Source organism: Spea bombifrons, chromosome 5 (assembly GCF_027358695.1).
Source record: "Spea bombifrons isolate aSpeBom1 chromosome 5, aSpeBom1.2.pri, whole genome shotgun sequence".
NCBI lineage: Eukaryota > Metazoa > Chordata > Amphibia > Anura > Pelobatidae > Spea > Spea bombifrons.
The window spans coordinates 896,791-910,668 of NC_071091.1; the positions used below are offsets into that span (position 1 = coordinate 896,791).

Sequence of the window (13,878 nt, forward strand, 5' to 3'; positions counted from 1 at the left end):
TATACACTGCACCCCAAATATACCCCTCATACTATACACTGCACCCCAAATATACCCCTCATACTATACACTGCACCCCAAATATACCCCTCATACTATACACTGCACCCCGAATATACCCCTCATACTATACACTGCACCCCGAATATACCCCTCATACTATACACTGCACCCCAAATATACCCCTCCTACTATACACTGCACCCCGAATATACCCCTCATACTATACACTGCACCCCGAATATACCCCTCATACTATACACTGCACCCCGAATATACCCCTCATACTATACACTGCACCCCGAATATACCCTTCATACTATACACTGCACCCCGAATATACCCTTCATACTATACACTGCGCCCCAAATATACCCCTCATACTATACACTGCACCCCAAATATACCCCTCATACTATACACTGCACCCCAAATATACCCCTCATACTATACACTGCACCCCGAAAATATCCCTCATACTATACACTGCACCCCGAATATACCCCTCATACTATACACTGCACCCCAAATATACCCCTCCTACTATACACTGCACCCCGAATATACCCCTCATACTATACACTGCACCCCGAATATACCCCTCATACTATACACTGCACCCCGAATATACCCCTCATACTATACACTGCACCCCGAATATACCCCTCATACTATACACTGCACCCCGAATATACCCTTCATACTATACACTGCACCCCGAATATACCCCTCATACTATACACTGCGCCCCAAATATACCCCTCATACTATACACTGCACCCCAAATATACCCCTCATACTATACACTGCACCCCAAATATACCCCTCATACTATACACTGCACCCCAAATATACCCCTCATACTATACACTGCACCCCAAATATACCCCTCATACTATACACTGCGCCCCAAATATACCCCTCATACTATACACTGCACCCCAAACATATACCCCTCATACTATACACTGCACCCCGAATATACCCCTCATACTATACACTGCACCCCAAATATACCCTTCATACTATACACTGCACCCCAAATATACCCCTCATACTATACACTGCACCCCAAATATACCCCTCATACTATACACTGCACCCCAAACATATACCCCTCATACTATACACTGCACCCCAAATATACCCCTCATACTATACACTGCACCCCAAATATACCCCTCATACTATACACTGCACCCCAAATATACCCCTCATACTATACACTGCACCCCAAATATACCCCTCATAGTAATCACTGTACCCCTCACGTCAACAGTCGTTAACTCTATGTTTTTTGCGTGACGTACCCTGACCGCCAATTGTCGTTAAGGGATTAAGACTGAGCCGTTCTATTACCCCCGCAGGCAGTATGATAAGGAGTCGGGGGGGGTTAGTAGATCGGGGATCAGATAACAGAGCGAGAATCATACAAACGGCTGATACGCAGCTGCCTGAAAACTTTATATTATGGGGGCAAAAACTACAACTGGGGTAAAAAATGAAAACAGAATATTTAAGAAACCGTTTGTTAATGTGCTGCTTCGTGAAGCTCGTGGGATTAGCGCTCGGGTCGCGCAGGAGGTTTTTTGTCTCCCCCTCTTTCCGGTTTCCGCTGGCGAAGCCCCCGCTGATCCCTCAGATCTGGGACTCGGTATTTTTTTGGCCGCTCCTTTTTCCTGAGGTATTAGAATAATATTTCCGTCTCGCCCAAAACCCTCAAAACTCACAGAAAACGGAAACGTCTGGATTTGGTGTTTGAAGAGAAACGCGGCCGTCCACGGCCTCTCCCACATTCTGCCCCGGACAGCGATGCCTTCATTTGGATGCATTAAACATTTTTGGGGCTGTGGTTTAACCATGAAGGTGCCTGGCCAGCACACCCACACGCCCCAAAGGGTTAAAGCAAATATCTTTTCGCGGTGACAGCGAATGTTTTAGTAAATAAACCAATCGGGTGGAACGCGGCGGTGCCCGGCACACAGCATGAATTCTACTGGTTGCCATGGTGACTGTGTAAGAGAATCACAGAAACGGAATTATTTTGGGTTTTTGCTGTTCAATGCACCCACAGGATTGTGTATACTCACAGGGTTAACCCCTTAGGGGCAGGAGGGACCTCAGCTGTATGCATTAAAGTGGATATGATGAGTGGAGCGTCCCTTTAACTGCCTTACTGATAAGAAACAGCATTAACCCCCTCCCTGGCAGCATTAACTCTCTCTCGGCCATCCACGTTCCTATTCCCTGCCAGAGGGAGGACCCCTGGGAGCTTTAGGCACTCGGGGCCCCTCACCCCAGTACCTAGCTTGCAGCGAATCCCCACTGGTTTTACAGTAAAATTACCTCTTCTGCTGGTAGGATCTCCACAGCGGCCCCTGATACTGGAAACCACCGCTTTAAAATACATGTACATGCCTTTAACCCCTTAAGGACCAGGCTTTTTTCTTTCCTTTTTGTACCCTTTGGGCTGTTTTAACACTTTTGCGGGGCTCGTGTTTATTTGCGTCGATGTTATTTTTCTCCTCACTCATTTAGTGGCACGAGTTACATGTTGTTGTTTTCAGGACCAGGAGGGCTTTCTTCAGATACCGTTATTTTTTGATCATATTATCTAATTTCCTATCTAATAATAATAAAATATGAATTGAAAAAAAACACGTTTTCTCACTTTTATTTGAAAAATCTTTTACTCATCCAAAAAGGCAATGAAAAAAACTGCTAAATAGATTCCACTAATTAGGTCACTCGGCAGCTATTATTCTGCATTTCCCCCGTGATTTCCGGTGTATTGCTGTATATATTACACGTCGTTCCCGTTTCCTGACGTTACTCGGGGTCCCTCAGTAAAGGCCTTAACGCACAGCAGCAACCAAACGTTATGTGAAGCCGGTTTGGGGCAGAGGGGTCACATGTCTCTCTCCTGCCCCAGCCCGGTGACTAACCCTTTCAGCGAGTAACGCTTCACAGTCATGGTAACCCACAAGCGGCTATCTCCGTCCCGGGCAAACGCGATGCGTTTACGTCACTTCCGGAACCCGCTGTTGGCCGTACCTCAAAACTTGTCATTTTGTTTTGTTTTTATTTAGCGAGAAGCAGGTTCGTTTACTGATTGGGCCGCGCCGGGTGACGTACCCCGAGAGTCTCTAAGCACCGCCCACTCAGTCTAGCGCAGTGTTAGGATGTCACTTCCGGTATTCCCTGTCTGTTGTACCGGAAGTCTCCTAGAAGCGCGTTGGTGAGCAGTGAAATACCCCTGTAAGTTCAATACACAGTGTACGACGTCATTTTTCCGTTCGTTTTGCGGGCTGCGTGGGGTTAATGGCTCCCGTTTCATTCCGTGTACGGTTTACAGACCTCTTATTAACATTTTCCCGCGTTACCCACCGACCCCCTCCTCCTGGGGCTGCGACCACGTTATTCCCATTACTTCTCTGCCATTTCAGTACTGAATAATTATATGTAACGTGTGCCCAGCAAAGAGCCTTCCCGGGTCCCTACCTATCAGTAAAATGTAGGGCCCCAACATCAGTGGAGCAGCCTCCCAGCAGAAGTGGTAGAGGGTAATACAGTGAGGTTATTAAACATGCATGGGATGGACATACGGTTCCTGAATCTAAGACGAGACTAAGTATTGATTAAGCAGGAGAAACGGGGTCCGGATGGGGCCGATCTCCGGGGTGGTTCAGGGTTGGTGTTGGGAGGCGCGCGGAGCTCGCAGGGTAACTGATGATATGATGTATGTGATGTATATGATGTATATGATGTATATGATGTATGTGATGTATATGATGTATGTGATGTATATGATGTATGTGATGTATATGATGTATGTGATGTATATGATGTATGTGATGTATGTGATGTATATGATGTATGTGATGTATATGATGTATGTGATGTATATGATGTATGTAATGTATATGATGCATCGAGTTTACATACTGCTTTCCTCTCCTCGTGACGCAGGAGCCCATGTCTGCGGATGACCCGGCTCCCGCCGGCGCCTCCTCGCTAGACAGCGATGGCCGCTCCTCCTCTGGCCCTTCTACCAAGTTTGAGCTGGACCGCGAGACGGAGCTGCGGCTGGAGGTGGAGGGCCCGGCTCCCGTGCGCATCGAGCTGTTGACAGGCATGGCCGAGGTGTTTGGGACGGAGCTGACCCGAAATAAAAAGTACACGTTTCCCCCGGGGAGCCGGGCGGCGGTGTTCACGTGGCATGGATGCACCGTGCAGCTGTGGGGCAGCCCGGACGTGGCGTACGTGTCCAAGGACACCCCCATGTTACTCTACCTCAACGCCCATGTGGCCCTGGAACAGATGAGAATGCAGGCTGAGCGCGAAGGGGAACGGGGGCCGCGGGTGCTGGTGGCAGGACCTTCGGATGTCGGCAAGTCCACCCTTTGCCGGATGCTTCTAAACTACGCGGTGAGGACGGGCCGGAGGCCCACCCTGATAGAGCTGGATGTCGGCCAGGGGTCCGTGTCCGTGCCCGGCACCGTGGGAGCGCTGTGCGTGGAGCGGCCGGCGGACGTGGAAGAGGGATTCTCGGCCCAGGCTCCGCTCGTCTATCACTTCGGATCCACCACCCCGGGGACCAACATAAAGTTTTACAACAAGGTGAGAGCGGTTAACCCCCGATACTCCACAGCGGGAGCTTTACACATGCGCTAACGGCGGCGTCTCTCATCTGCTTCCTATTCCCGTTCCTGCCCTCCCTGACGCGTCTCTCAGCCTAGAACCCACGCACCGTCTTTACCGCTCGCTTCTGTGTCCGTCGCCTCGCGCTTCTTTTCTGGGTTAGTTATTCTCTTTGTCTCTCCGGTTGTACCTGTCGCGGTGTAGCTAATAATTCTTTGCCTCTCCGCCTGTAGCCGACGCCGCGTATCTAATAATTCTTTGTCTCTCCGGTTGTACCTGTCGTGGCGTATCTAATAATTCATTGTCTCTCCGGTTGTACCTGTCGCGGTGTAGCTAATAATTCTTCGCCTCTCCGCCTGTAGCCGACGCCGCGTATCTAATAATTCTTCGTCTCTCCGCCTGTAGCCGACGCCGCGTATCTAATAAATTTTTGTCTCTCCGGTTGTACCTGTCGCGGTGTAGCTAATAATTCTTTGTCTCTCCGGCTGTAGCCGACGCCGCGTATCTAATAATTGATTGTCTCTCCGGTTGTACCTGTCGCGGTGTAGCTAATAATTCATTGTCTCTCCGGCTGTAGCCGACGCCGCGTATCTAATCATAATGTTTTCTCTCTCTCGTGCCTCCAGCTCACTTCCCGTCTGGCGAACGTCTTTAACCTGCGATGTGATTCCAACCGGCGCGCGTCGGTCAGCGGCTGTCTCATCAACACCTGCGGCTGGGTGAAGGGCTCCGGATATCAGGCTCTCATCCATGCCGCCTCAGCCTTCGAAGTAGACGTCGTCCTGGTGCTGGATCAGGAACGTCTGTATAACGATCTCCTGCGCGACCTCCCTCACTTTGTGCGCACCGTCCTTCTCCCCAAATCCGGCGGCGCTTCTGAGCGCTCTAAAGACTGCCGCAGGGAATCCCGAGACCTGCGCGTGCGCGAGTACTTCTACGGCCCCCGCGCCTCCCTCTATCCCCATGCCTTCGAGGTGAAGTTTTCGGAGGTCCGAGTCTACAAAGTGGGGGCCCCGTCTATCCCGGACTCCTGCCTTCCTCTGGGAATGTCTCAGGAGGACAATCAGCTGAAGCTGGTGCCGGTGACGCCGGGACGGGACATGGCCCACCACTTACTCAGCGTGGTGCCTGTGGACGGCGGCACCGCAGAGGAGGGCATAGAGGAGAGGAATGTGGTGGGATTTATCGTCATCACCGGAGTGGACATAGAGAGGCAGACGCTGACGGTGCTGTCTCCGGCCCCCCGGCCGCTGCCCAAGTCCGTCCTGCTCATTATGGACATCCGGTTTATGGATCTCAAGTGACGGGATAACGGGGCTGGGATCTCACGGGCGAGAGACTGCTGCCGGCGCGGGGGGCGAGAGTGCTGGACAGAGGGGCGGCCGAGGCCAACGCGGCGGATCCAAAAACGCGCCTTTTCCGTAAAAAGCCTCTTTTATTTCATTTTAAAACATTTTATTGATCTTTGAAATCGTTCCGACGTTGGGTTTTCCGCGCCCGGTCTGCGCTCCGTTTACGTTGGAACCGTTTAATAAATGAAACGTCCGAGAAATTCTCTGAATCCTTATCGTCCTTTCGGTTTTTCTGTGTGCGGGAAGCTGCAGCCGGGGGTGTTTGATAACAAAAAAAATGTAAATATGCAGTGGTTCCAAAATCTGAGTGATTTGCCAGAAATCTCCGGGAATTGAGGGATTTTTCAGCATCGGCCGCTCCGGGACCCGGCGGGTATTCGGGGGAACGCATCCTTCGCGTGAAAGCCGCTTGCGGAGGGTTCCCTGTGAAGGTTTTTTGGGGTCCCTCGCGTTGGAGACGGTCTGATCTGCCGGCAGATTCCGGGGTTCTGTTGTGTTTGTTGGGGGGGGGTTGTACCTGGGCGGTTTATATAGGAGGTTTCAGTGTTAGATTGACGCGTGGCTGTGGGACGAGGGCCAGGTAACCGGATCTGAAATACATTGAAATAAGTAATGTGTGTATTGGAAACCCATCCGATGTGAATACCCTGACAGCGGCCGTCTTAACTTCCTTTTCTCAGGATCTGCAGGCTTATTCCTCCCCATTACCTCGCTTTCAGCAGTAAGAGCTGTAAACATGTGGAATCCACTCATCCTCCCCAACATTATGGGACGTTATGCTCCACCCCCCAACAAGCTCAGTGCCTGATTGGACGCTGTACATGTTTGTAGCCGCAGCAGACGCCGAGTTTGCCACACGCAGCTCGTCCTGGTAGACTGGGAAGGGCTCGTTAATCAAGGGTCTTGATTTGGCAAAAGAGCTGACGTTTCTTAATTCTGTTATATGTTGATAAACGAAGCTTGGCTTTGTTGTCAGTGTTGGTTCCGGCTGCTCAGCACAGGACTTCACTTGTCACAAAGGGGTTAATGCCAATGCATCTGAAATGGTGCTTTCCTCCCTGCTCTATCACAGGTGGAGTCCCTGCCTGGATACAGGTGTCTTCATTCAGAATATGTTTAAGTCATGGTTTCCAAAATGACCGTTAATAGAAGCGTTTGGAGCGACGGTTAGCGAGTCCCTGGCGTGGGATCTGTATAAGCGGGTATTATAGGGTTAATATTTGGGGGGGTAGCTCCCACGTATGCCGTATATCTGGGGAGTGGAGGCTGCCGGCGCTCGTGGGATTTGTTGGCAGGAAAGTCAAAAATGTTCGTTAAAAGCACTTTTTTATTTTTATTTTTTTTGGAGGAATGTGATGCTTCGGAGCAGTGCCCAACATTTACACAAACAGAACGCGGGTCGGCCCTCCGGGGCCGGGGTGGGCAGGGTGTTATATACAGGGCAGCCTGTGAGTGTGGGGGCCCTCCGGGGCCGGGGTGGGCAGGCTGTTATATACAGAGCAGTCTGTGTGCGGAGGTAGGAGCCTCAGATCCTGAGTGAGGTTTGACTCACAGCCCTGTCCTCGTCTGACGCCCCGAGCTCCGATTTCACATCTGGGGGAGAATTCCAGCGAAGCGGAGAACCGGCGCCTGTTCTGGACTCGGCCCTTTGGAGAGGTCTGTGCCCGCAGAGAGCTGCGATGCTCTGATACATGGTCAGCTTCCTGGCTGGGGAACGGCCCTCTGGTTTGTAGGGGCCACAGTCCTGGGTTACAAAGTCCCGGTTACAAAGAGTCCAGGACACAGGGCAGGGTCTGGTGATGCACCCTGGGGGGTTATATTACTGTATACTGTGCTGGGGGGGTTATATTACTGTATACAGCGCTGGGGGTTATATTACTGTATACAGTGCTGGGGGTTATATATTACTGTATACTGCGCTGGGGGTTATATTACTGTATACAGCGCTGGGGGGTTATATTACTGTATACAGCGCTGGGGGGTTATATTACTGTATACAGTGCTGGGGGGGTTATATTACTGTATACAGCGCTGGGGGTTATATTACTGTATACAGCGCTGGGGGGTTATATTACTGTATACAGCGCTGGGGGGTTATATTACTGTATACAGCGCTGGGGGTTATATTACTGTATACAGCGCTGGGGGTTATATTACTGTATACTGTGCTGGGGGGGTTATATTACTGTATACAGCGCTGGGGGGGTTATATTACCGTATACAGTGCTGGGGGTTATATATTACTGTATACTGCGCTGGATGGGTTATATTACCATAAATACAGCCCTGGGGGTTATATTACCGTATATACTGCACTGGGGGGTAATATTACCGTGTATACAGCCCTGGGAGGTTATATTACCGTATATACTGCACTGGGGGGTTATATTACCGTATATACTGCACTGGGGGGTTATTTTACTGTAAATACAGCGCTGGGGGGGTATATTACTGTACACAGTGCTGGGGGTTATTACTGTATAAAATTCGGGGGCTCAGGGGTAGCTCCCGCATTTGTCGGCCTCTGTATGAATGCAGCGCCGTATATCCAGGTAGTGGAGGCTGCTGGAGGTCGTGAGATTTGTGTAATAAAGGTATGTTGGGGAAAGGGCTAATAGTGTAATAGAGGCACATGGCGGAAAGGGTTAATAATGTATTAAAGGGTTAATAGTGTAATAAAGGCATGTGGGGGAAAGGGTTAATAGTGTAATAGAGGCACATGGCAGAAATGGTTAATAATGTATTAAAGGGTTAATAGTGTAATAAAGGCATGTGGGGGAAAGGGTTAATAGTGTAATAGAGGCATGTGGGGGAAAGGGTTAATAGTGTAATAGAGGTATGTGGGGGAAAGGGTTAATAGTGTAATAGAGGCATGTGGGGGAAAGGGTTAATAGTGTAATAGAGGCATGTGGGGGAAAGGGTTAATAGTGTAATAGAGGCATGTGGGGGAAAGGGTTAATAGTGTAATAGAGGCATGTGGGGGAAAGGGTTAATAGTGTAATAGAGGCATGTGGGGGGAAGGGTTAATAGTGTAATAGAGGCATGTGGGGGAAAGGGTTAATAGTGTAATAGAGGCATGTGGGGGAAAGGGTTAATAGTGTAATAGAGGCATGTGGGGGAAAGGGTTAATAGTGTAATAGAGGCATGTGGGGGAAAGGGTTAATAGTGTAATAGAGGCATGTGGGGGAAAGGGTTAATAGTGTAATAGAGGCATGTGGGGGAAAGGGTTAATAGTGTAATAGAGGCATGTGGGGGAAAGGGTTAATAGTGTAATAGAGGCATGTGGGGGAAAGGGTTAATAGTGTAATAGAGGCATGTGGGGGAAAGGGTTAATAGTGTAATAGAGGCATGTGGGGGAAAGGGTTAATAGTGTAATAGAGGCATGTGGGGGAAAGGGTTAATAGTGTAATAGAGGTATGTGAGGGAAAGGGTTAATAGTGTAATAGAGGCATGTGGGGGAAAGGGTTAATAGTGTAATAGAGACGTGGGGGAAAGGGTTAATCGAAAGGCATGTTGTTTTTCTGCTAGTTTTGTGCAAAACAGATACTTTGTGTCAGAATGATATGTGGAAATAACTTACCCCCCCCACACATTCCTGCCCCCCCCCATTCCTGCCCCCGGAGGGGGGGCAAGGGTCCAGATAACGGGCACGATCTGGTAAACAGCTTCTCAGACCCCGCTCACAGCTCCGAGGGTCTCCTGGGGCAGAAAGGTGAAAGCCCGCGGGTGTGAGGGGTAATTGTCAGAGAAAGGGGTAATAGTTTTACTTTACTGAGAGGGTGGCATATAAGTAGAACAGCCTCCCAGCAGAAGTGGTAGAGGGTAATACAGTGAGAGGATTAAACATGCATCGGATAGACATCCGGCTCCTGAATCTAAGACCAACGGTGTTATGCAGGGTGCGTGATTTATAATGCGTGAGGTGTGACGCGTGATGTATGATGTGTGACGCGTGATGTATGATGTGTGACGCGTGATGTATGATGTGTGACGCGTGATGTGTGATGTGTGACGCGTGATGTATGATGTGTGACGCGTGATGTATGATGTGTGACGCGTGATGTATGATGTGTGACGCGTGATGTATGATGTGTGACGCGTGATGTATGATGTGTGACGCGTGATGTGTGATGTGTGACGCGTGATGTATGATGTGTGACGCGTGATGTATGATGTGTGACGCGTGATGTATGCTGTGTGACGCGTGATGTATGATGTGTGACCTGTGATGTATGATGTGTGACGCGTGATGTATGATGTGTGACGCGTGATGTATGATGTGTGACGCGTGATGTATGATGTGTGACGCGTGATGTATGATGCGTAATGCGCGTTACAGAGTTTATATGTTTGCTGGGTGGGGTAGTCACTGTTGATCCGCGTTTCTGCCGCAGAGTGTCTCGTGTATCCCGTAGAGGCTCCCGCCGGCCCCGACATGCAGCTCCTGGCCCTCGTGTTATTGGCCGCCGTCGCCGGGATTGTGACGGCCGAGACTCCGACCGACAAGAAGGTGCGTAACGGGCAGGAGCGACCAGGAGAGGTGGTCCACGACTAGCCAACAGTGTGCATGGAACGGCGGGGCGGGGTATTAGTGCACGCTGCGGGGTATTACTGTCGTGATACTGACTACCCCCAGCCTCGGGGCTGGCAGTATCACTAATACCCGCTGTTATTGCCCTCGGGGCTGGTAGTATCACTAATACCCGCTGTTATTGCCCTCGGGGCTGGTAGTATCACTAATACCCGCTGTTATTGCCCTCGGGGCTGGTAGTATCACTAATACCCGCTGTTATTGCCCCCGGGGCTGGTAGTATCACTAATACCCGCTGTTATTGCCCTCGGGGCTGGTAGTATCACTAATACCCGCTGTTATTGCCCCCGGGGCTGGTAGTATCACTAATACCCGCTGTTATTGCCCTCGGGGCTGGTAGTATCACTAATACCCGCTGTTATTGCCCTCGGGGCTGGTAGTATCACTAATACCCGCTGTTATTGCCCTCATTGCCCCCGTATGTTTCAGGTGAAGAGCTCGGCGCAGCCGGAAGCCGCTAAGCGCAGGGGCCCCGCAGCCCCACGAGGGAGGAGGAGGAATATCTGGTCCTACAACCTCGGCCACCGCTCCCTGGCTTTCCTGGTGAGCGACTCCTTTACCCCAAACCCCTGAACATGTATAAGAATGAAAAGTGTGTAACCGGGTTACGTTCCCGCGTGGCGCAGGTGGCGGGGGACGTGGAAGTCGGGACGCCCCCTGCTGGGACCGTGGATCCTGCCCCGGAATATCGCTGCCTCGGCTGCTGCGGAGCTGGATGGAGCCCGAGTGTGAGTGACCCTTTGCAGGAATGGACTCCCACTCTCACCACTCCCCTGCTTTCCCCCCTCCTTCCTCTGGGTTAGCGGGGGGGCTCATCATGTCTGTCCCCGCAGGGCCGAGGGGTCGCTGATCAGGACGTAGCAAACGCCATCGGGCAATCTGTGCTCAGGAGAGAGGAGCTCGCCGGACTGGGGGCCGAGCCAAACTCAGTCGCCGACCGATGTCTTGGCTGCTGCCAGCAGGACGTGACTCCCGCCCCGGGCCACAGAGGGGGAGTGAGGGTAAGATGGTGGCAGGAGTGGGGGGTACTAAGGGGTAGTCGAGAGCTTCCACTTCCCACATCAGTCTCCGAGGGGCTCCGCGTCTCCCATTGGTTTATCTGCTCAGTACCTCCCACCGCGCCGAGTGGCAGGGGTTCTGTGAGATGCCCCCCAGGGGCGGCGACTTTGGGATAAAATCACAGCTGGCACTTTAAGGCCAGCAGCTGATAAATGGCGTCTGGCTGCCTCCTGGGTAGAGGAGACCCGCGCTGCGCTCCCAAACTCACGCGCTTCGCGGCCTCGTGTCTCCGGGGGTCTGCCTCTTAAGGGGCAGGAAACACAAGTGACCGGTGGCAGTACAGGTCTGTGCCGGAGGGGGGGTCTGTGCCCGGGGGGGGCAGCAGCACTGGGCCAAGCGGGGTGCACGACTTCTTGACATTATTCAAGGCAGCAGCCGTGTGATGTCACAGCATGACATCATTCAACAAGTAAGGGGAAAAAAGGTGTGGCTCCAACTGTAACTCCCATCATCCATTTCCCATTTTGGAAATAATAGCCCCCCCCCCCGGCTGCTGTCAGGGAAGGGCCGTGCCGGCTGATGGGATTTGGGTCAGATTGAGGTTTGTGGCTTTTGCCGGGTGGGCCCTTCCTGAGAGCGGTGGGAACCGGGGGCCGGGGGCCGGGGCCCTCCCTGCGGCCGCAGAGGATGTTTTTAATTCAGGGGAGGAGATATCCCAGCCGCGTGACCCCCGTGGCCCCGGTGCCTGATTCTATACACCTTACAAGTGAGCGTCAGCTCCTGTGCCAGCACACAAATATTAACCCTTGGTATTCTTCAGAACCCCCTCCTGTGAGTTTTGCCCCTCCCCGACTCCCCCAGCCGTGTCACGGGATATAATTACCCCCGGGCAGCTCCAGCGCTGGACACCCCCCCATTTTTGTTATTTATTATTATATATATAGCGCTGTCATATTCCGTAGCGCAGTACAATCTTTCTGACTGCCGCGTATCTGCTTTTCTATAACGGTACCGAGTATGTTCTGAATCAGGCAGGAGCAGCGGCTGGAGCAGAGAGAGGGCCGAGAGGGCCGACCACGTATGGACAGCGGAAGTGGCAGGCTAAGCCGGAGCAAAGTCGTAACGACCCCTGTGGCCGTCGGGGCTGCCCCCTGGGGTCTGAGGCGTCCAGCTCAAGCGAAGAGGTCAGTCTGAGGACGTCTACCGGGGGGGGGGGTAATTTGGTAATTACCAAATTACTCACGCTTACACCATACACTAACACTCACTCTAATACCATACACTAACACACACTCATTCTAATACCGTACACTAACACACACTCATTCAAATACCATACACTAACACACACTCACTCTAATACCATACACTGACACACACTCATTCTAACACCATACACTAACACACACTCACTCTAATACCATACACTGACACTCACTCTAATACCATACACTAACACACACTCTAATGCCACACACACTCACTCTAATACCATACACTGACACACACTCATTCTAACACCATACACTAACACACACACACTCACTCTAATACCATACACTGACACTCACTCTAATACCATACACTAACACACACACTCTAATGCCACACACACTCATTCTAACACCATACACTAACACACACTCACTCTAATACCATACACTGACACTCACTCTAATACCATACACTAACACACACTCTAATGCCACACACACTCATTCTAACACCATACACTAACACTCACTCTAATACCATACACTAAGACACACTTATCCATACACTGACACCCCACACTACCACACACTCTAACACCCTGCCTTCACACACATTTGCACCATACACTTACACACATACACGCTCACTCTCCTCTCCCTGCTTCCCCGTCACAGTTCTCTGTCCCATAGCCCCTCCTCTCTACCGCTCTCCATCTCCAGGCCCTCCTGTCCACTTTTCACAGCTCTTACTCTCTCACAGCTCTCCCCCTTCTCGTTGTTCTCCCTCTCCCAGCTCTCCCTCTCCCCCTCATAGTCCGGATCATGCTCAGTTGTCCCGGTGCCCCGGTAACCAGGGCTTCCTGTGAAGCGGCTCGGGTGGAGAGTGTGAGCTGCAGCGCAGGCAGGGCTCCGCACCTGTGTTTCCCGCGTGAATAACGTTATTTCTCCCGTTTGGCGTTTCCAGGACGTTGTGGGGGTCAGAGGGCGCAGGACGGACATAAAGCCCGGGGACCCGTGCCGCTACCTGGGCTGCAGGTCCCCGCTGGGGTCGTTCGAGGACAGTTCCAGCGAAGAAGACTGA

The 13,878-nt window shown here is 51.5% G+C and overlaps 2 protein-coding genes across 2 annotated transcripts; both read left to right on the plus strand.

Moving 5' to 3' along the window:
- The first annotated feature begins 3,176 nt into the window (after nt 1–3,176).
- CLP1 (cleavage factor polyribonucleotide kinase subunit 1) lies at nt 3,177–6,193 on the plus strand. Its single transcript, XM_053466068.1, has 3 exons — nt 3,177–3,258; nt 3,970–4,620; nt 5,268–6,193. The coding sequence occupies exons 2-3, from the start codon at nt 3,976–3,978 to the stop codon at nt 5,943–5,945; spliced, it is 1,323 nt and encodes a 440-aa protein (XP_053322043.1). The 5' UTR covers nt 3,177–3,258; nt 3,970–3,975; the 3' UTR covers nt 5,946–6,193.
- Nucleotides 6,194–7,457: 1,264 nt separating this feature from the next.
- Nucleotides 7,458–13,878, plus strand: LOC128496812 (uncharacterized). The gene is made up of 7 exons (XM_053466613.1): nt 7,458–7,649; nt 10,388–10,503; nt 11,014–11,127; nt 11,211–11,312; nt 11,418–11,585; nt 12,615–12,767; nt 13,762–13,878. The coding sequence occupies exons 2-7, from the start codon at nt 10,429–10,431 to the stop codon at nt 13,876–13,878; spliced, it is 729 nt and encodes a 242-aa protein (XP_053322588.1). The 5' UTR covers nt 7,458–7,649; nt 10,388–10,428.